Genomic DNA, 22,528 nt, shown 5'->3' with positions numbered 1-22,528 from the left:
ATGGTTCCGAATGAATCAAATATACTAAACATCGTAAAAAAGTCCATTCAATCCCAAATTATCAAACTGAACAAAAAAGTTTTATTAATCTTTTCGATCCATATTATATACTTTGGATCAATCGTACTATTACATTTAGTTTCGTCATTATACATCAACCAAAACTGGTTTTAATGCAACTTTATTTTCTTACCATTTTTTTTTTATAAATTCACAATCTTTTAGCTCGTAGAAATCGACATGTTTCTTTCATTATGCCAGCAGCATCTTTTAAACAGATGCATTCATCTGTGAGAAGACGTAAGAAAATTATTAATTCAGATTCTCGTACTCCATTAATTACAGAAAAGGAGCTCTTAACAACTATTCCTTCATCAATTTCTTATTCCACACAAAGTCATTATGATTTTTTCAACCACGGGAAATCAAGATTTCCAAGTAAAGTTTTTCATTGGGAAAATTTCATTGAAATGGTTAAAAATCATTCAATTGATAATATATTAAAAAAATATGAAAAACCTAATATACCTCTTGCTCATGCTCCAATTTCAACAAAAGAGGAATTAAATCAAGTTATTGAATTACAAATTGTTCGTGCTTTAACAAGTAAATTAAATCATGATGATTTGGAATTATCTAAATCAACAAATAATTCTTTAATTGATTGGAATGTACTTAATGAATCTGATCAAATTATTGCTTCCGTTGCATCAAGAACTCATAGAGTTTTACGTACTAATAATGATCATGATGTAATTGATGCATATCAGCATAATACTGGTGATTTTGCTGATAATATTAATGAAGTTTATGATTATATGTGTGAATTGGGTTTAAAATATTCTGTATTAACTACTTATGAATTTAATTGGTTCATTAAAAGATCTGAGGATGATTCTTCTATTTTACTCATTTCAAAATGTCAAAAAAGTGATTCTAATAATCCAACTATTTTACAATCTTGGAATTATTTATTATATTTATCAAAAAATGAATCTTTATTAACTCCTTATCCAATAATTCCTTCTAATATTATTACTACTACTATTACTACTACTACTACTAATACTAATACTAGTAGTAATACTGATTATTTTATTGATTATTCTTATGAAAGATTTCCTTATTCTACTTCTGCTTCTTCTTCTATTGAAACTTTTAATATTCCTTCTACTTCTTCTATTAATTATGGAAAACGTCCTATTACTTCTACTAATGATGATGATGATGATTCCGATTTTAAAAAATTTCGTCATGATGATGATAATTTATCTTATATTACTGTGGATTTTTTGAATTGGAATAATCTTAATTTAAAAAATGAAATTATTAATGATATATATTTGGCTGAATATGATGGTCATCATCTCGCTTTAAAATTTACTGAAGTAAATGATAAAAAAAGATTCGATTTAGAAAAAGAAGCTAGAATTTATAAGAGATTATCAGTTATTCAAGGTGTTTATATTCCAAGATTAAAATATAATGGTATCACTTTAAAAGGTGAAAAATATGTTCTTGCTACTGATCATATTATTCAAACTTCAAGATTATCTCGAATTCATAAAGAGGCTGCTTTAACTACTATTAAAGCTATTCATAGTCTCGGTATTATTCAAAATGATATTCAAGAATCTAATTTTATCGTGGGTCGTAATCATAATAATGATAATGTTAATGATGAACGCGTTTTCATTATTGATTTTCGTTTATCAAAAGATTTTAAAGAAGAACAACGTGTTCAATTATCTTCTTACCATATTTATATGGAGAAGGAAAAGGAAAAGGTTGAAGAATTATTTAATCTTCTTCCTAATTAAAAAATCTCATTTTTTTTTTTCGTATTTTTTTATGATTTTCTAAGTTTTATGAGAGAATATTCGTTATGGTTTAAATTTTCTGATTTACACAAGCAAAAAAAAATTTCGTCTTTTATTTATTTTTTTTTTATGGTTTTAAGTATTATTTGTATTTTTTTTATAAGCAATAAGAATTCCCCTATTATGATTTTATGAAATCACGTGATTCCATATGGAAAAATGAATTTAATTATTAGTTTATACGTAAATTTAGTAAATACGCAAGAGATCGATAATTTTATATTAATTATTACGCAAATTTTTTTTTAATTTATTTTAATAAATCAATTTCTTTTTTTTTTAACGTTTAAATATATATAGTATATACTGTATCACGGAAAATCCTTAAGTTTAGATGCAAGAGGTAGTATTAGATTATTTAGATAAATTTGTATAAATTCCCTTTTTTGAATGCCTTTTGTCACTTTTTATGTTATATATCATAGTAATAAATATTTATTACCCGTCTTTGAACCTATATTATCACATGCAATATATCATATGCAATATACAAATATCAAGTATATTTAAGTATAAAATTATAAGTATTAAATAATTTAAATTACTAATAAAATTTAAAAAAATTAGTAAATTTAGCAATACAGTCAATACAATCAATTTCCTTTATAGTTATAAATAATTATTGGAAAATTTGAAAATTCATAATACTTTAAAAATATTAATATTTGTAATTTATCAATAATATACTAAAAATATTAATAGAACAATAACATTTTCAAATCTAAAGTTTTTAGTGAAAACATACCTTATTAAGTAGCAGGTATATTTATATTGGAATAATAGGATCTCTTATAATTCAGTCATGATAATGGTATAATTAATAGAATGCTATATTGTTATAACTACTTTTATTCTATAATAAAATACCTGTATTTCAAAGTACTAGAATATGGCTATTAAGTAAATTAAATTGTTTATTATAAAAATAATTTCTGATTTCAGATTTTAATAAGATATAATTTTACTATAAAAATAAATCTATATATATGCTATATCACTAAATATTGAATTATTTAATATAGTGAAAATACTATTTAAAAAAGTATATATAAATAGTATAATAATTTCTGATAAAGTACGATACCATGGCCCGCATTTATGCGACCCAATATTCAGAACTCATAATTAGAATTAATTCAAGAGACTAGGATAGTATAAGTATGAGAATCTCGCTTAAAAATGCACAACTTTAGCTTAGATTGTAAGGATATATTTTGATAGATCAGCCAGAAAATATTTTAAAGGCTAATCTCAATAATAATTTTAATTTCAATCTCAAAATCTTTTAAAGATCAAATGTTTAGTTTCACGCTAACAGTCCACACCGATTGGAATTTGATTACATAACACCATCATACTATTTTTTCGGTTATACTTATACAAATACAAACAAAAGCTAACTACACAGATTTCAATGTATTTGAACAATCAAAAAAGAAAGCTCTAAAATCGTTTATTGGACGACATATGGAATTACTCAACATAATTTTCTTCAAACATATTACACATAATAATAGTACAAAATTACTAATATAGCAACAAGTCAAAAGGATTTTTGGAAAGTCATCCAAAAGCTCAATTCTGATGTTCTACAAGTACATTGAAGACATAGTTATCGATGGATATACTGACTATTAATGTACAATTAAACAATAATTTCAAAACGTAGTACTTGCGATGTGTAATATTGCACCTATTTTACCTATTCTGTTTTTGAAGGATGGTAAACATAAAGAATAAATTGTCATGTTAGAGGGAGAAGATTATCAATATGGAAAAATTATTAAGAAAACTTACTTCGCATCGTTTACGTATCATACTGGATCAAGCAAAATGAAAGTAATTTGATTACATAATGTACTGGATGTTCTTTCCTTTAATCAATACAAATGATTCACTTACATGTTTGAAATGAGGCAAATATCACAATGCAGCGATTATAAATATCAAATGTACAACTAACAACTGATTAGATTCTATTATACACGAGATTCTAATACCTATTAATTTAATTAAGAAAAAAGAAATTACAACTCCATCAAAACATTGAAATGAACTTCTATTATTGAAGATTAAAATTACGAATCAAGATGTAAAACTTATTAATCATATTATTTTATCACTAATACTTAATACTGAATTATTAGTCATTCTTAAAGATCTTAAACAATTTAATAAAAAGGAACTCCACTTCTATACAGATAGTTCGATGGATTTGAATTGCTTGAATAATGAATATATTACAGTAATAGGAGCAGGATGGATTATCAAAAACACAAAAATAAGCTTCTCATGCGGGTGTACTATCATTAGTTCTTCAATTCTTTATTGACCAGATTCAAGTTACTTGCTATTATGACAGCAGTACTTATCACTTCCAGTAGATTATATATACATATCTACACAAATAATCAAGCAGCCATCAATGGAATCAACAAGATTAATAATATTGGTATAATGCATGACCACAAATTTCTTAAATCTAACAACTATATCATTTTATTTACTATTTATGATATTATTAAAATGAAAAGATTCAGGTTTACGTTATATAAAGTTAAAGGTCACTCAGAATGCTATTGGAATAATATAGCTGATTCGATAACTAAATTGAAAAGAAAAATAGCGATAATTAATACGAATAGAATAATTAATTTACAAGATCTTTGTAATTTTAGTTTTCCTTTAATTTTTCTACCTACTTGGCTGTCTTGGCATTATATAGAAATAGATAGACATGTATAGTATTTTTGTAAAATAGTTTCAGAGTTGTTTAATAGATAAGGTTGCATGGTCATTTAATAATCATTGAAAGACTCTTTTAGATCATCAATATCATAATAAACATAATAAATGGAAATAGTCCACTCACTAATGATATCTCAATAATATCAACAAAGGTCGCTGCAATAGCTTTAATACTAACAATAATTTAATTAATTTCATAAAGACATTAAACAATTTACTACCTACAGCTGATAATCTCAGAAAATGCAATAACATCTATAAAAACTTTTGCTGTAATTATGAAGAATCTTTTGAACACTTGGTAATATATTCAGGATCAGAATGTAGGTTTATGCTGGTAGAAACAAAAGTTATAGATAAGATATGGAAATATTTCAAAAGATTTAAACATAACAAACCTTTTACTATAATAGATTTACATTGCAGTATCTTTGAATATAGAGATTCTGCTTTCCCAGAACTTAAACAGAGAAACAGACTAGAATTATTGAGAAAGTTGATTTCACACACAATTGTCAAAAAGCTGAAGTTACTTATATCTAGGTCAATAGTAAAATTAATATCACTTAAAATTATTAAATACTTTCATATAGCTTTTAAGGAATTCATATGGAAATCTTGATGCACCAAGATGATAGAATTTGAAATATTGCTAAATATAAATATGTCTGACAAACGAAAAATGTCAAAATTAATTACCAGCGAAATACATGCACACCTTAATTTACCTATTTACACGCCTATTGACAAATGCGAACGCAAGTTAATAAACCTTAAAGAATACATGGACAGATGTAAAAATCATTTATACCATCTATTCATCACTGGAGTACTGGCAGTTTGGAAATCTTAGAAGATCGCAATAATGCAACATAAACTCGATACCAAAGGAAAATTAGTAGCATAGTAGATCTTGTAATTACCTAACTTTAAAGATAGGGCTGTCTGACTAATAAGATGATGAATTACAAATATTGTCTACCTACTGAGTCTAATGATTACTTTGTCAACAATGCACATATAGGGTACTATACGTATGATGAGTGGTTTGTAGTTTAATTATTATTTTTTTTTTACTGCAGCTAGGGTTGCTTGTCTAAACCTCTTCAAAATCCTATGATTAGTTTCGTCAAAATTTTACTATAGATTTATTATAGTTTCGGCAAAGTTTCGGCAGTTTCAGCATTTATAATAAGTTTTGGCAGTTTCGCTTTTCTCCAAAGTTTCGCCAGTTTTTTAATATAACTTTAATATAGTTTTGGCAGAATTTTGCTTTTCAGCGAAACGCCATCTTACCTAAACCCCTAGGTTTTAGCAAACAACCTTAACTGCAGCACATTTATTAGTTTATTAAAATAATATTTATATCAATACATATACGAGTAATATAATATAAATTTAAACTAATATCGATAACTAATAAACCACTTGTCATCCTACAAGAGAATCCCACACGCTGACTGAAAGGTGAATTTGAATAGTAAGTCCAATGTGAAATTGTCCTTTTTTAGAAGGGATACCCTTTCTTTCAGTCCCTCAGTCCTAGAAAAATTCAACAAGACCTACTGTAAAACAATAAGAAAAAAAAAGGATTTTAAATAAAAATTTCAGAATAAAAAAAAAGGATTAATAATATTTAGACTAGATAGTGAGTACTCCAACATTCCAAAATTCCTATTTGGCTCAGTCCTCCTATCAGTTGGCCAATAGTCTAAGCAATGCTCTAATTTTAGCTAAAATTAAAAGTTTGTCATTGCCATTAAAGCCTTTATTTTTCGAAGTAGATTGCTTCTTTTTTCCTAAAGACTTTCCCTTCTATTTCTGTCCATCTAAGTCTTTCAGCATAATATTCAGAATCTTGTTTTAATTCTGTTTCTAAGTAGAATCCGTCTTTTTTGGTGACTTATTTCTAGGCCAGTTCAAAGTAGGCAAAAAGTATCAAATCCAAATATCTTTAAATTCTTTGAAGTTGAATTTCGTATTGAGTACTTTATCCAAGCTTGCCCAAGTATCAAAATACACAATTAACTTCTTATGTTCATGATCTTGAATAATCTTGAAAGCTAAAGCACCATCTGGTTGCAATAACATGGATTGGGCAGGGTTCTCTGTATTGTAAACAACATTGTTAGTAACAGATTTGGAAATATTTATAACCACAGTCTGAAATCTCTCATATTTTTTACGCTGCTTTAGAGTTCGATGCAGAAAACTATATATTATATGGTTTGGAACACAACAATTCATCAAATAAAATTGTCCAAATTAGAAATTTAATAAAAATATTTTGGATGCATATATTTAAAATAACTCAACATAGTTTAATTGTTACTAACTTAAACTACAAAATGACGTTAAGATTATCCTGATTGGTGATCTAGATCAAAAGTTATTAGCCTGCAAAGTTTGGTATTTTCTTAATAAACGGTAGAATTTGAAACATCTAATTCTGGCCAGAATTTGACAAAATTCTATAATTTAGGCCAGAACTATGACTGGCTGAAAGGTAATGCAGATCATAGAATTTTTTCCATGGTATGACTAAAGAGACAAGCATAACACTGTCAAAAAATAGCTAAAAAAAGAAAAAAAGCTGTGAAAGATTTGTTCCAGATTTTATTTTTGAAAATATTGATGATTAATAAAGTAAAATATTTCCCGATATGGTTTAATTTTTAACCAATCGCAAATTAATGTTATATATATCACGTGATTTTTAAAATCTCAATTTGAAACAACTTGGTGTCTCCAACTATACAGGTATTCTTCCAAAAGAAACTGTCCAAACTCCATTATTCCAATTCGTTAAAGCTTATTTATTGTAGTTTATAAACTAAAGTTGCCTGCCTAAACCTCTCCAAAATTCTACGATTAGTTTCTCTAAATTTTACTATAGTTTTATTATAGTTTTGACAAGGTTTTGGCAGTTTCAGCATTTATAATAAGTTTCATCAGGTTTCGCTTTTCTCCAGAGTTTCGCCAACTTTTTAATAAGACTTTCATATAGTTTTGGCAAAGTTTTGCCATTTTGGCATTTTGCCAACTTGCCAAAACCCCCTAGTTTCTCCAGTAACCTTACTATAGACACAGTTACAGTCAAATACTTCTTTTACATCTTAACTTTGAATGCAATTACTTGACTCCATTTTTTTAGATTCATAAAAATATTAAGTTGTGGTATGGTGGAGGGGATATCATAAATAACTATCTTGCAAACATTGGCTTTATCTTCTGGCATATATTCGGTTATGACAGTTAAAATCATTTTCTCTGATGTAAACTTAAACTTTTTCGTCTGTTGCTGCTGCAGTTTCTTTAATATACTACTCTTCTTTGAAGTATTTGAAGTGTTCCATTTTTTCCTTAAAAGATGGTAACATAAGCCAGGAATTATCAGAATCCGGAACCTATTATGATCTTTGATATATCACACGTTTCTTTCCTCTTAAAATATACAGCTTGTAACATTAAGTTTTATTTGCTGTGCGTTAGAGGACAACTGCGATTGGTATTTGGCTCTTCAAATATTTCCATATCTATTGAAGTAAAATCTGGTATTCTCAAAACCCTATTGGGTGCATTTATTATTATTTACATCTCACGTGATTCCTTTTCTTTTTTTCTTATGAAGTCCTTTGCCGTCTCATAGAGAAGGTAAGTATATGTGTCTTTAAAATTAATAGAAAAGAAAAAAAAACTGTTGAAGCAGTCTCTGACTACACCTAGTTCAGCGAGTTCTTTAGAATAAGTTTGTTGTAGTTCTTTCAAATGTTTATATATAGCAGGTTCAAAACCTGTGGCAGTTTGAAAAATGCCAGTTACGTTAGTAGACTTAAAAACTTGTAACGTTTGTTCTAATAAGGAAGTAAACATCTTTTCGTCAAGTAGTTTGAGAAAACTTCCCAAGTCTTTTAAAGTAAAAAAAGTTGTTAGCAGTAGAAGCCATTTTTTATAATATATTTTTCAAAAATATTATTGCTGAAATTTCATAAAAAAAATGGTCTATGCAATCGGTGGAAAGAGTCTCTTTATTATGTCTGTAGTTTAATTATATTAGAGTAGCTTTTAGAATCATACTTTGTATTACATATTCTTATTATTTTTTACTTTAATAAAACTACAAATGCGCTGCAATTAAAAAAAAAATAATAATTTTTGATGAAAAAGAAATATAAGAAATTTATCTTATATTATTATATTAATTAAAATTAATTTATTAATATAGAATATTCTCATTATTCTAAATATTTTTATCATATCAAATAATCCATTTATTTTACCAAAATTTCATTAATAACAATTTGAATTAATTTTAAAAATTGATTAAATTCTATTATAAAATAGTATAAAAAAGATCATTATCAAGTAAATTTTATTATAAGTCTATAACTATTAAAGTTGTTTGCCTAAAATTCTACAATTAGTTTTTTTTCAATATTTTATTATAATTTTAGCAAAGTTATTGCAGTTTTAGCATTTATAATAAGTTTTATTAAGTTTTGCTTTTTTTTTAGAATTTTGCCAGCTTTTTAATAAAATTTCATATAATTTTAGCAAAGTTTTACTATTTTAACATTTTAACAACTTGTTAAAATTCTTTAGTTTCTCTAGTAATCTTAATAATTACTAATTTTCAGATTAGTATTTAATCAATTGTTGGGTTAAGAAAACTTATAAAATATATTATTACTGCAATAATTGTAAAGGAATTTTAGTCAATCTTCATATAAAGTTATAATATAAACTGCAAATATAAGTTTTAGCAGATAACTCATTATTATTCATTATATTAATAAATTATTTAAAGTTTTAAAAAATACTAAAATTCAAAGAAAATTATTTATTTAAAATTCTAAAAAATCCTAAAATTCAGAAAAATGTCATTAATAATTCATCTTAATTAACTACTTTAAATGAAAAAAAAACTGGTATAGTTTAGTAAAAATCTTTTACTTTAAAAGTGTAATAGGACCCAAACAATACTGATACAACTCACATTTGAGTTTGCGTAGAGTTTATATTAAATTTTTTTCAAAAATCGTATTACAGGGTATTTTCAAAATTTCATTATCCTACATACCCCTGTTTTTAACATAACTGGTAATTCGATTTTAATAAAATTTATATAATTGGATTCGGCTTGATGAGAGGATTCTAATGATAGTAAAATCGAATTCCTAGCTTCAATATTGACAGAGTTATGTCATAAAATGTATTTTTACTTCAGTACTTAAAGTTTACTAATGAGTTATACTATTAGTATTATTCGGGATCCTGATATGATATTCATTAGTATTTTTAACTAAAGAAAAATTAAATTGATAATACTTTTTATGAAAATAACAAAGATAATGAATGAATAGAAATAGTAAACTAGTAATAAATAGCAATTTTAAAAATTATAAAAATTACTCATATCTTTTTTTTAAACTATTCTAAAAATCAAATATTATTATTTCTATTATATTTATTAACAAAAAATCTGGTTAAAGTTTATCAATTTTTATATTTAAAATATATTATTAAACTACTTAAATAAGACTCTATCTACTACTAAAATATGTTACTAGTAGAAATTTCATTTTCATATGAAACCTTACCTTGGAATTTGCTTAAATTCTATTGGTTAATTAGCTAAAAAGAAAAAAAATCATAATAATGTAATATAAAATTTCCTTTTATAATAAAATCTTCAAAGAGTTTTATATATATATAAACCTTATTTTAAGGAATTAAGGTACACTAGTCGAAATAGGACAATTCGCCTAAATTTGATCAGGTCGAATATAGGTCGAATGATGATTTAACCTGTGTCAAATTGAGGTCAAATTTTTGGGCACATTTAGGGTGCCAATCATCTCAAATTTGGAAAGGATATTTGGCTAAAATTAAACCTTAAATTGACTAATATTCAACATTAAAACTTAAGTCAAATTATATTCTAATAACCACCTATTTATTTCTGAATTTATTTTAATTTTATTATATATCAAATTTATTAAAGTACTTATTAAATGCTTAATTATATTATTATTATTAGCATCTATCTAAATTACAAATAATTATTGCTAATTTATAATTTCACAATCACATAATTTATATATTTGTATATACTTACGAATCTTGATTTTTTGAAAATCTACTGAAACTATAAAAAAAGAAAAGAACAGTTATTAGTAACCATTCATTAATATTAAAAAAAAAAAATTAAAAAAATTAAACCAAGATTCGTACTTACTTATAAATCTTAGTTTTTCCACATGGAAGCCCATTCGAACCTATAAAAAAAAAGAAAGAATAATTAGTAAACCATTCGTAATAATAATAAATAAAAAAAATTAAAGATTCATACTTACAAACTTTGGATTTTCGTTCTTCAGAAGCCCACCTGATTCTATAAAAAAAAATGGTTAGTAAACCATTCATAATAATAATAACTAAAAAAAATTAAAAAATTAAACCAAGATTCGTACTTACTTACGAATCTTGGTTTCTTGGTTTTTCATTCTTCAGAAGCCCACCAGGACCCTGAACAATACTAATATAGGTGGGCATCATCATTTTAATAACTCTCAACATGTTAGAATTTGGAAATGTGTACAATCATCAAAAAATTTTGATAAGGTTAGAATTTGATTTTGCGTAATTTTGATTGGATTTTAGGATAGTAAGATGTTGGATTTGCTTATTTTTGGTATATTTTTGGAAATAAAAAATAATAATTAATTTTATTTAACGATCATCTTAAAATAAATTTTTTTTTTTTCAAAAAAATCTTTTTTGTATTGCATACATAATGTTTCATTGGAAATATGGTAAAGAGTAATTGGTTAACATAAATATGTTACTCATATTATTAATGCAAAAAAAGTAGTATGTATAATGTATATGTGAAAAAGGAATCAAATTAAACCACAGGTATGAAGAAGATTATTTAAATAAACATGTAGCATGTTCAGGATGTAAAGCAGACCAAGACAGAGAACAATTTGATACAACTAATAAAAGAACCAATTAAAATTTTAAAAACTGACTTGAAGTTAGAGGATTAAAATGCATATTTTATAAAAATTTCAGGGGTTAGGAGCTATAAATGCGTACTGATCATAGTCAAAAGTGCTGTGTACAGCTAATAGTAAATTTTTTTTTCTGAACCTTACCTATATCAGTATTGTTCAGGGTCCTAGTTCACTTAATCCTAAAAAAAGAAAAGAACGGTTATTAGTAAACCGTTCATATATTAAAAAAAAACAAAAAAAATTAAACCAAGATTCATACTTATTTACGAATCTTGGTTTCTTAGTTTTTCATTCTTTAGAAGCCTGCCAGATCTTAAAAAAAAAGAAAAGAACGATTATTAGTAAACCGTTTATATATTAAAAAAAAAACAAAAAAAATTAAACCAAGATTCGTACTTACTACTTACTTACAAATCTTGATTTCTTAGTTTTTCATTCTTTAGAAACCCGCCAGATTCTAAAAAAAAGAAAAGAACAGTTATTAGTAAACCGTTCATTTATTAAAAAAAAACAAAAAAATTAAACCAAGATTCGTACTTACTTACAAATCTTGGTTTCTTGGTTTCCTTTCTTTGGAAACCTACCAGATTCTAAAAAATAGAAAAGAATGGTTATTAGTAAGGTGACACAAAGTGGTAAAAATGGTTTTCATAGTCCGGCCAGGTCAGTTTTTGTTAGGTCTTAAAAAAAATTTTTTATATTGTTACTATGCCGGGTGAAAATTTTTTAAAAATTGAAAAAAAATTTCACATATAAAATTTTTGAAAAAAAAAATTAAAAGCCAGGTTGCTAGGTTAGGGAGCTTACAGATATTACGTAATTATCAAAGGGGGGAGGGAGGTAACTAAAATCTTACGTTACACTTAATAAAATATATAATTTATAAATATTATAATTTGATTGGTTATTAATCTGACAAAGGTGAGGGAGTAAGTTTATATTAAACTGAATATTACGATAATATATGTAACTCCCTTATTGATGAAATTTTTATATTATGAAATCCATAAAATCAAGTTTGTATGGCCTAATCGTTTGTAATATTTTTTTAAAAAATAAAAAAAAAATCCAAGATTCTTATGAATCTTTAGAATTTTCCCATTTTTCAAAACACGGAAGTCCACCCGAACTTATAAAAAATAAAATAACAGTTATTAGTAACTGTTCATAATATTTTTTTAAAAAAAAAATAAAAAAAAATCTAAGATTATTACGAATCTTGGAATTTTCCCATTCTTCAGAACATCTGATTCTAAAAAAAAAGAAAAATACAGTTATTTATAACCGTTCATAATATTAAAAATAAACAAAAAAAAAATAACCAAGTTTCAAACTTACAAAACTTGGTTTTTTCCATTCTTCAGAAGTCACCTGAAAGCCGAACCTAAAAAAAAATTAAAAAAAAATGGTTAGTATTAACCGTTTATGTTAAAAATATAAAAAAAAACTCCAAAGAATTCATACTTACGAATCTTTGGGGTTTCTATACTTTAGAAGCCCATCTGAACGGCTGAATCTAAAAAAAAGTAAAAATTTGAAGGTATATGTATACTTTTGAAAAAGATAAGTAACAAAAGGAAAGGGAAAAGAGAAAAGCGAAAGAAGGGAAAGGAGAACAAAGGGAGGGAAAGGAGAAGAAGAGAAACTGGGACGAAGGAAAAAAGCAGCTATCATTCAATGCCTTTCAATAAGACAAATCCAATGAGACTTTGATCATCAAAATCGGACTATTGAATACAGTCCCCTCTCGATATAACGAACCCTAGGTTCCAGCTGATCAGGGCTTCATTATAAGCAACTTCGTTAACACTATAACGAATTATTCGGTATTGTATAATGAATTCTTCGGTATAGGAATATCGGTTATACAGATCATGTGACTTGTTGATCTGATTACCGATAATTTAACATTTTTTTTAATCTTTTTTTTATAGGGGTGCTTTCTAAACTTCAAAATAGATGCCTAGAATGAGAAGTAAGTGGGAACTGGGGGTTTTTTATATTAATTTCGTTTAAAAACATTTACTAATGTTCTTTTTTTATTTTTTATTGTAGGAAACTTCCTGGACTTCGAAATGGACGCCTGAGACGAGAAGTAAGTGGGGAACTCAATTTTTTTTATTTAAGAACATTTACTAATGTTCTTTTTTTATTTTTTTATTATAGAGAACTTCCTGACTTCGAAATGGAAATGACTTGAGACGAAGTAAGTGGGGAACTCGATTTTTTTTATTAATTTCGTTTAAGAACATTTACTAATGTTCTTTTTTATTTTTTTATTGTAGGGACTTCGAAATGGACGCTTGAGACGAAGTAAGTGGGGAACTCGATTTTTTTTATTAATTTCGTTTAAGAACATTTACTAATGTTTTTTTTTATTTTTTTTATTGTAGGGACTTCGAAATGGACGCTTGGGACAAGAAGTAAGTGGGACAACTCAATTTTTTCTTTTAATTTCGTTTAAGAATATTTACTAATGTTCTTTTTTATTTTTTTTATTGTAGGGACTTCGAAATGGACGCTTGAGACGAAGTAAGTGGGACAACTCAATTTTTTTCTTTTAATTTCGTTTAAGAACATTTACTAATATTCTTTTTTATTTTTTTTATTGTAGGAAGCTTGAAATGAACGCTTGAGACAAGAAGTAAGTGGGACAACTCAATTTTTTCTTTTAATTTCGTTTAAGAACATTTACTAATGTTCTTTTTTTATTTTTTTATTATAGGGAATGCTTCCTGAAGTGTTCTATATAAAAAGGTTTATTATAATTCCTTTTTTTTGTAGGAATGCTGTTTAACAATAACTGACTATATAATAAATAAATTATTAATGATATATTAATTTAACTAGGAGTGTCCTTACCCCTGTGATAAATATAAATTAATAACAATTCACATTGAATCCTAATACAACCGAATTAATGTAAATTAATGTAATTCTGCCTAAATATTAAATAAAATAGCCAGAATTATTAATCCTGATACGATCCTGATACAATCCTGATCCATAATTTAAATATAAAACACAGGGGTGATATTTAATGTCATAATGCATCAATATTTATTAATAATTACATTTAATTATAAAGAAATTCTTCGTTATAACTGAAAAAAATTCGTTATAAAAAAATCCGTTATATCGAGAGGCATTTTTATATAAGAAATTCACACACTTTACTTCGTACTATGTTATACGGTAAATAAATAGTAAACTTCGTTATATCAAGGTTTTTTTCATATTTAAAATCGGTACCACACTGTATGATCCGTTATATCATGTTATTCGCTATATCGAGGTTCGCTGTAGAGAGGGGTGACTGTATGTAAAATTCAGACTTTTAAAATATATAGATGAGAAACGCAATACGATTAACTCTGTAAAATTTCATTAATTTTACCAATTTTTACAATGAAATGCAAAAACTCATTTATAAGATAACTATTCCAAAAAATGATTTATATGAAAAAGTAATATTTTTAATATAAATTTTATGATGTTTTCTATGCAAAAATAAAAAAAATCTAGATTAATTATTGGAATTTTGCATATATAATTAATTAAACAATGTTGAAAATTGGGTGCAAATTTGCATACAATTTTTTTTAATAATTTAACTGTTGCCAACTTTTTATCTATATGTAAAGCCTAAATTAGCCTTCTAAACCTTCTTTTAAAGCTTAATAAAAGTTGTAAAGCGAGATGGAATATGTAATATATGTAAATTTCAGACTTCTAGGATATATAAATGAGAAACATGATGTGATTAACTCTGTAAAGTTTTATAAATTTTGCCAATTTTTACAAATGCAAAAATTTATCTATAAGGTAACTATACAAAAAAATGATTTAAATAATAAAATAATATTTTTAATATAATATTCATAATGTTTTCTATGCAAAAATAAAAAAAAATTCTAAGTTAATTATTGCAATTTTGCGTATATAATTAATTAAACAATGTTGAAAATTACGACCGATTTCTTTATACAACTGTAGATAACATTGTAAATTTGCACACAATTTTCTTATTATTTAAGGGATAGGTTTCTATAATAAAAATATTTGTCTTAATTATCATTTAATTTTAATAATCTTTTTATAATATATTAAAAAATTATAATAATCCTATTTTTGTATATTTAATATGATTTATTTATTATTAAAATGTAATAAAAATTATGTTTATATACAGTCAACTCCCTCTATAGTCACTCTCGTTATAGTCACATTCTACTATATAGTCACACCAGTTGAATGTTCAAAACACTTTATTATTAAAAACTATCCTATATAGTCACAATCTATCTATAGTCACTATCACACCTATCCTCAAAAATCTTATATTAAAAAGAACCATTTATAATCGCAGTTATATAAAGAATATATTAAATAACTTGGCATCTAATAATCGTACAAAGATGTATCATAGCTTGTTAGAATCGTCTCACTGAGATGAATCGAATGGTGGTAGTTTTATCCTTTTGCGATCACTGGCTGATGAGTTATTCAACAAAATGTTAAGCATCGGCATTATTATATTTCTTAATTTATGTTTACTGCGCCATTTAACATTTTGCTAAATTTCTCGGTACCTAGTGATTGTAAAAAGACGATTAATAGCTCGTTGGAATCGCCTCATCAAGACGAATCGAATGGTGGTAAGCTCATCTCTCTGTAATCAATATTGACGGAGTTATTGCTTAAAAACCATTTAATATTTTTTAATTTCAGAAATTAATCTAGTGATTGAATTTCGATGTATTTTATACCATTAGAACCGTCTCATCAAGACGAATCGAATGGCGGTAAGATCGCCTCTCTAGGATCAATATTGGCAGAGTTATTACACAAAAACCATTAATATTTTTTTAATTTCAGAAATTAATCTAGTGATTAGAATTCGATGTATTTTATACCATTAGAACCGTCTCATCAAGACGAATCGAATGGCGGTAAGATCATCTCTCTACGATTAATATTGGCGGAGTTACAATAAAATAAAGGTCTGAGTATAATTTTGGCTAAAATTATGTTAATTTTTGGCCGGAATTATGATATACTAATATAAGAAATTTTTTATATAGTCACATCTCTTTATAATCACTAAATATGGACTGTCCCAAATGTGTGACCATAAAGAGAGTTGACTGTATACAAAAATTTCTTAGTATTCCAAATATATTATAATTAAAGAAAGTTAACTGTAATAATAGTAACATTAGTTTTTATTTTTATAAAATTAAAATTAATTTACAATACTTTTACTAAATTTTTCAAAAATTATAAAATAAATATTAATTATATATTAAAAGAAATAAACTTTTTAGTTTTTAAAGAAATAATAATATATCATATATTGCAGGCCATAATATGATTTTTTGTATTTCACAGAATTACAGAATAGGGTTATAAAAATGATGATAATTTCTTCTGATTTAGGATTTAGTTGGCTAGAATTTGTAAATCGTAATGTTGGCCGACCTTGCATAATTCTGGCCAAATCACAGAATTTCACATAATTAATGCAGAATTTATTCGTCCCTGCATATATAGTACATTAATAATCAGATTTGATTCTCTAAATAATAAAATCAAATAAAAAAAAAGTAATTTTTTCACATAAAAAAGGATGGGATGGATACTATACATAGAGGGCCCATAATATACGGTAATAATTTAATCAGTTATTAAATAAAAAGATATATCGAATTGATTGGTCAATTAAAATGGTTATAATCTCACAAATTGCACTACCTTACTACCTTGCAAAAAAAGAAAAAAAATAAAAAATTAAATGGTTATAATAAGTTCTAACTTGGTATATTTCATTGAAGAACAACAAGTATGTTATTATGTTATTTACTAATTTGGGTAATAACTTGTTATTCAGGTTGTTCAAGTGGCAAGGTTTTTTTTTTGATTGTGGCAAGGTTATCTTTATACTTTTGTACTAATATTTATCTTACAAATAAGTGGCTTGCTTAAAACGAATAATCAAATGAAATTTCGACACGGACAATGTTTGCGAATGTTTTAAAGATATTTATTTATAACGATTACAAGCTACAATAAAAATTTAGAGTAAATTAAAAAATGGAATTATTATCAATAAAAACATTTCTTCGCTCATTATTATTTATAACGATCTTCATATTACTATTTGGTCAATTTGAAGCATCTAGACTAAAAAAACGAGATTATCAAAAAAACTATTATTATGCCATAGAACTTGAAGAAAATTCACAAATTTCACCTAGAGAAGTAGCCGATTTACTTAATATTAGATATGACGGTCAAATAGGAGCATTAGACAACCATCATTTGTTCAGTTCTTCAAAAGAAATGACACATCTAGTTACTCGATCTCTTGATTCAAATTTTGATTTAAGTGGTGAAAGTAATGATCGTGTCTTATTAGAGTTTCGTTCACTTAAAGAAAGGAGACAACAAAATCCTTCATTAGAAAAAAGGTCAAATGAAATAATTGATAGCATACTTTCTGTCGAAAAACAACAATTGAGAAAACGACATAAGAGAGTTCCCCCGCCAATTCCTAAACCAAAAAATAAGAATAATAATCAAGATGATATCGGTGCTGCCTATGGAATTAACGATCCAGGATTTAAATATCAATGGCATTTGGTTGGTTTTAATTTATCGATTTTTCAGTTATATCAATTTTTATAATTTTTATAATTTTTTGTCCTATTTCTTTTGCGATGGTCTATTCAAATACTAGGTTAATGCATTACAAGTTGATCATCATATTAACGTTACAGGTGTATGGAAAGAAGGTAATATAAATAAAACTTGGTTTCAGTTTCATTTTATAATTATATATATTAATTCAATCATTTTATAAATTTAAGGTATAACTGGTAAAGGTGTAATAGCCGCTATAGTCGATGATGGTTTGGATTATGAAAGTGAAGATTTGAAGGATAATTTTGTATGTGGATTACAATAATATTTTATATTTATTAAGATTATGTTTCTTATATCAAAATTTTGTGATTTATGGTTTATAGTTTGCAGCGGGATCTTATGATTTTAATGATCATACCCCGTTACCGAAACCTCGACTCTCTGATGATAATCACGGAACTAGATGTGCCGGTGAAATTGCAGCCGTAAAAAATGATGTATGTGGCGTAGGAGTTGCACCAGATGCTAAGATTGCAGGTAATGAATTTGTTAAATTTAGCGTGTAAATTAATCAATATATACTAAGTGGATTTTTACTTATTACATAAGGTATCCGTATATTATCGGGAGAAATTTCTGATGTTGATGAAGCAGAAGCACTCAACTATGGATTTCAAGAAAATCAAATTTATTCATGTAGTTGGGGGCCACCTGATGATGGTCAATCAGCTGAAGCCCCAAAGGGGCTTATCTACAAAGCTATGCTCAAAGGCATAAAGGACGGGCGTGGAGGAAAAGGCAGTCTGTTTGTATTCGCTTCAGGCAATGGAGGTGCCAATGATGATAATTGCAATTTTGACGGATATACAAATAGCATGTACACTATTACTGTTGGTGCAGTTGACCGTTTGTTTGCACATCCTTACTATGCAGAAAAGTGTTCTGCACTTTTAGTTACAACTTTTAGTAGCGGAAGCGGGAGTTATATTGTAAAATACATTTATTTATTTATTTATTTATTTATTTTTCATTTATTGTGATTCAATACATTACATTGCTTAATATTTTATCTTTTAGTACACTACTGACGTCGGACCACATAATTGTTCCAGTTTGCACGGAGGTACCTCAGCTGCTGCCCCCATTGCGGCCGGAGTTTATGCTCTTGTCTTACAGATCAGGTAAAATTAATTTATAGCTGTATAATTTGAATTTTTTTTTTTTTGAATAACTGAAGGATTAATCGACAATCCTAAATTATGGATAATGATCGAAAAAAAAATCATAATCCATGAGGTTTAAACTCAACTTAAGATTATTTAATACGTTTGTTTGAATTGCTGTTAATTCGATTTACTTACCTGGAATCATCTTTATTAAGACCGGACCTTACATGGAGAGATATGCAATACTTGCAACTCATAAGTGCCGTACCTTTCAATTTGAAAGAACCTGAGTGGGATCGTAATGCAGCTGGTCGTTTATTTAGTCATAAATATGGTTATGGATTATTAGATGCGTATAGAATTGTCCAAAATGCTAAAACATTTAAAAATCTCGGACCTCAAGCATCGTTGGAAATGCCAATTGTTAGAGTGAATAAACAAATACCTATGAATACTAAAGGAGTTATTCGTAGTGTACAAGTAAAACAAAGTGATCTTGATGGTGCCAAATTCGGAAGATTGGAACATGTCACAGTTACGGTCAATATCCAACATACTCGAAGAGGTGACATACAAGTTGATTTGACTAGTCCTAATGGTATAATATCACATCTTGGGACTCCAAGAATGTATGATGAACATCGAGGTGGTTTAAGCAATTGGACCTTTATGAGCGTTAAACATTGGTAAGCATTGTTTAAAGTAATTTCATGTTTTAATATTTTCTTTTTTATATATATATATATATTTAAATTTAGGGATGAAAATCCAATTGGTAAATGGACAGTTCAAGTTAGAGACACTCAAAATCCTGAATTTTGGGGAACTTTAATAGACTGGAAAATTAAGTTTTGGGGCGAACAAAAGAATCTTACCGAGACGCCAGCCACAAATACTGATGATAGCGAAAAAATTACAAACCCCGCATCATCAGGTGCTACAACCACAGATTCTCCTAAGAGCACTACGACTCATGATGCGGGAAATTCGTCCAGTAAGGTAGATATTGAGCACAAATCTTCTAAACCAAATACTTGGGTTATAGCGATTATTGGAATGGGATTTGCTTTTATGTTTGCTGGATTAGCCTATTTTGCAAAAAAACATTATTGGGATAAAAAATTATTTTCACGACAAAGTTACTCTGTGTTACAATCTTCAGAAGCTACGAACTCAGGTGAAGATTCTATTCCATTAACCAGTGGCAACAAACAATATATGACTTCAAGAGAATTATTTGATGCATTTGGTGATAGTTCTGGTGAAGAGGAAGAGACTACACAAGTAGTATTTGAAAATTCTTATATGGATAAATATATGAATGATGATGAAAAAGTTGAAAGCGAAACAATTAATGAAAAGAGCATTGATGATGGCGGAAATGCAAGTGGCTCAGGAGGTGAAGATCTAAGACAAGGCGAATCAAATAATGATAGAAGTTAAAAATAATTCACATTTAACAAGAAGTGATGAACTTAAAAAAAAAGACTAATTTAATTTAATCGATATTTTTGTAAAAAATTATTCTTAGAATTTCAAAGAAAATAATAGTTCATTCTTTTATTATAAAATGATTTAAATGTAAAATATGAACATTCATTAATTTCAAGTATTAATTTAGTTCAGCTATATTATAATTTTGAAAATAAAAAAAAAATTCTCTTTATAAGCATTATTTATTTATTTTCGAATAATTAATAACAAAACGTACCCCATTTAATGCTGGAACTAGACAATCTAAAACGCGTTAAAAAGAAATTATTCAAGCTTTTCATCATCTAATTCATCATGAATTAAAACGTAGTCGCGTGTACTAAAACCAAATTTTATAGTATCAGATGCTTTTAATTCATAATATCTTGAAGGAGGAATTACATTATTATTGACAAATGTCTTATTCGTTGAATCAAGATCTATTATATATGGTTTGATTTCAGAAATCTTCTCTCCAGTTTCATCATTAGTCGAAGTTACTTGTCTAAATTGTAATACAGCGTGTTGAGAAGAGCAACTTGGGTGATCGATTGGAATGTCTGCTACCTTTTTATAACAAGAGGTCAATATTAATTCACTGAAAAAATAATTCATAAAAAAGAATTATCACTCACTTTTCTTTCCCGACCAAATAAATAAGCACTTTGTCTATGTATATGAAGAATATCTAAATTTATCCAATAATAAAAAATCAATTAGATTAAATATACAGTCCTAACTAGGCTTTAATAAACGTACCCATTTCTTTATCTCCTTTAAATACATATAATCTCCATTTTTTTATTGGTTTGCGAGCTTCTGGCGGTTCAAAATATTTTAATACAACACCGTTGTAAGAATTTGTTTCTGCTGCAAGTTTTCCAGATAATCCGAAGTTCGGTTTTGGTCCATCATTTCCAATTTCTTCTTTTTTTGGAGAATGGGACTGATTAATGGGTCGTACTCTGGTTCGTTTGTCTATACGTTCTCTCTCTCTTCGTGAATGGGATATGGGTGAACGTGATCTTGATCTCACTCTTATAGGTGAACGTGACCTTGAGCGCCATCTAGGTGAACGTGAATGTGAACGCCGTCGAGGTGAGCGTCGACTAGGTGAGCGTGAAGGTGAACGTCGTCTAGGTGAGCGTCGACTAGGTGAGCGTGAAGGTGAAGTTTGCGTTTGCCTTCTATATGGAGATCGTGACCTAGAATGTCTTCTGGGCGATTTCATCGAATGAGAAATATTCTTAGTGGGCGAACGCGCTGTTCTAGATCCAGAATTCTTTCTTAGAGGAGAACGAGATCTAGATCTTTTTCGTGGTGAGCGTGACCTTGATTTTGATAATCGTCGGTCTCGTTGTTCCTCATCAGCATATGCTGAACCACGCAGGCTTCGTCGGCTATCATTCGATCTTCTAGGTGAGCGAGAGCGAATTCTACTATTAAAACGTCGTTCATAAGAGGAAGTCATTTTTTGCAGATTTTTGACATCACATGTTGCCATGTTGCTTTAGTAAAATGTCGATCGTGATGTCAGTTTCGGTACTTAAACAAATTTAGCAATAGATCGAGATTAAGATTTGGAGATTCTTATATT

The 22,528-nt window shown here is 27.1% G+C and overlaps 4 protein-coding genes across 4 annotated transcripts; 2 read left to right on the top strand and 2 right to left on the bottom strand.

The window, feature by feature from the left end:
* Positions 1-254: 254 nt before the first annotated feature.
* Positions 255-1,927, top strand: OCT59_022931 (uncharacterized protein; the record flags this gene model as incomplete). Its single annotated transcript, XM_066150452.1, has 1 exon — positions 255-1,927. The coding sequence occupies one exon, from the start codon at positions 255-257 to the stop codon at positions 1,818-1,820; it is 1,566 nt and encodes a 521-aa protein (XP_066006484.1). The 3' UTR covers positions 1,821-1,927.
* Positions 1,928-7,737: 5,810 nt separating this feature from the next.
* OCT59_022930 (uncharacterized protein) lies at positions 7,738-8,501 on the bottom strand (the record flags this gene model as incomplete). Its single annotated transcript, XM_066150451.1, has 2 exons — positions 7,738-7,990; positions 8,224-8,501. The coding sequence occupies 2 exons, from the start codon at positions 8,499-8,501 to the stop codon at positions 7,738-7,740; spliced, it is 531 nt and encodes a 176-aa protein (XP_066006483.1).
* Positions 8,502-17,740: 9,239 nt separating this feature from the next.
* On the top strand, positions 17,741-21,133 carry OCT59_022929 (uncharacterized protein; the record flags this gene model as incomplete). Its single annotated transcript, XM_025318273.2, has 8 exons — positions 17,741-18,289; positions 18,387-18,441; positions 18,517-18,596; positions 18,676-18,829; positions 18,902-19,281; positions 19,370-19,473; positions 19,674-20,144; positions 20,217-21,133. The coding sequence occupies 8 exons, from the start codon at positions 17,741-17,743 to the stop codon at positions 20,899-20,901; spliced, it is 2,478 nt and encodes an 825-aa protein (XP_025176623.1). The 3' UTR covers positions 20,902-21,133.
* Positions 20,988-22,435, bottom strand: OCT59_022928 (uncharacterized protein; the record flags this gene model as incomplete). The annotated part of the gene is made up of 3 exons (XM_025309351.2): positions 20,988-21,498; positions 21,567-21,619; positions 21,691-22,435. The coding sequence occupies 3 exons, from the start codon at positions 22,433-22,435 to the stop codon at positions 21,217-21,219; spliced, it is 1,080 nt and encodes a 359-aa protein (XP_025176624.2). The 3' UTR covers positions 20,988-21,216.
* Positions 22,436-22,528: the final 93 nt, after the last annotated feature.

The sequence above is a fragment of the Rhizophagus irregularis genome, chromosome 32 (genome assembly GCF_026210795.1).
Source record: "Rhizophagus irregularis chromosome 32, complete sequence".
Taxonomy (NCBI): Eukaryota; Fungi; Glomeromycota; class Glomeromycetes; order Glomerales; family Glomeraceae; genus Rhizophagus; species Rhizophagus irregularis.
This window is presented reverse-complemented; position numbering and strand designations above follow the sequence as displayed.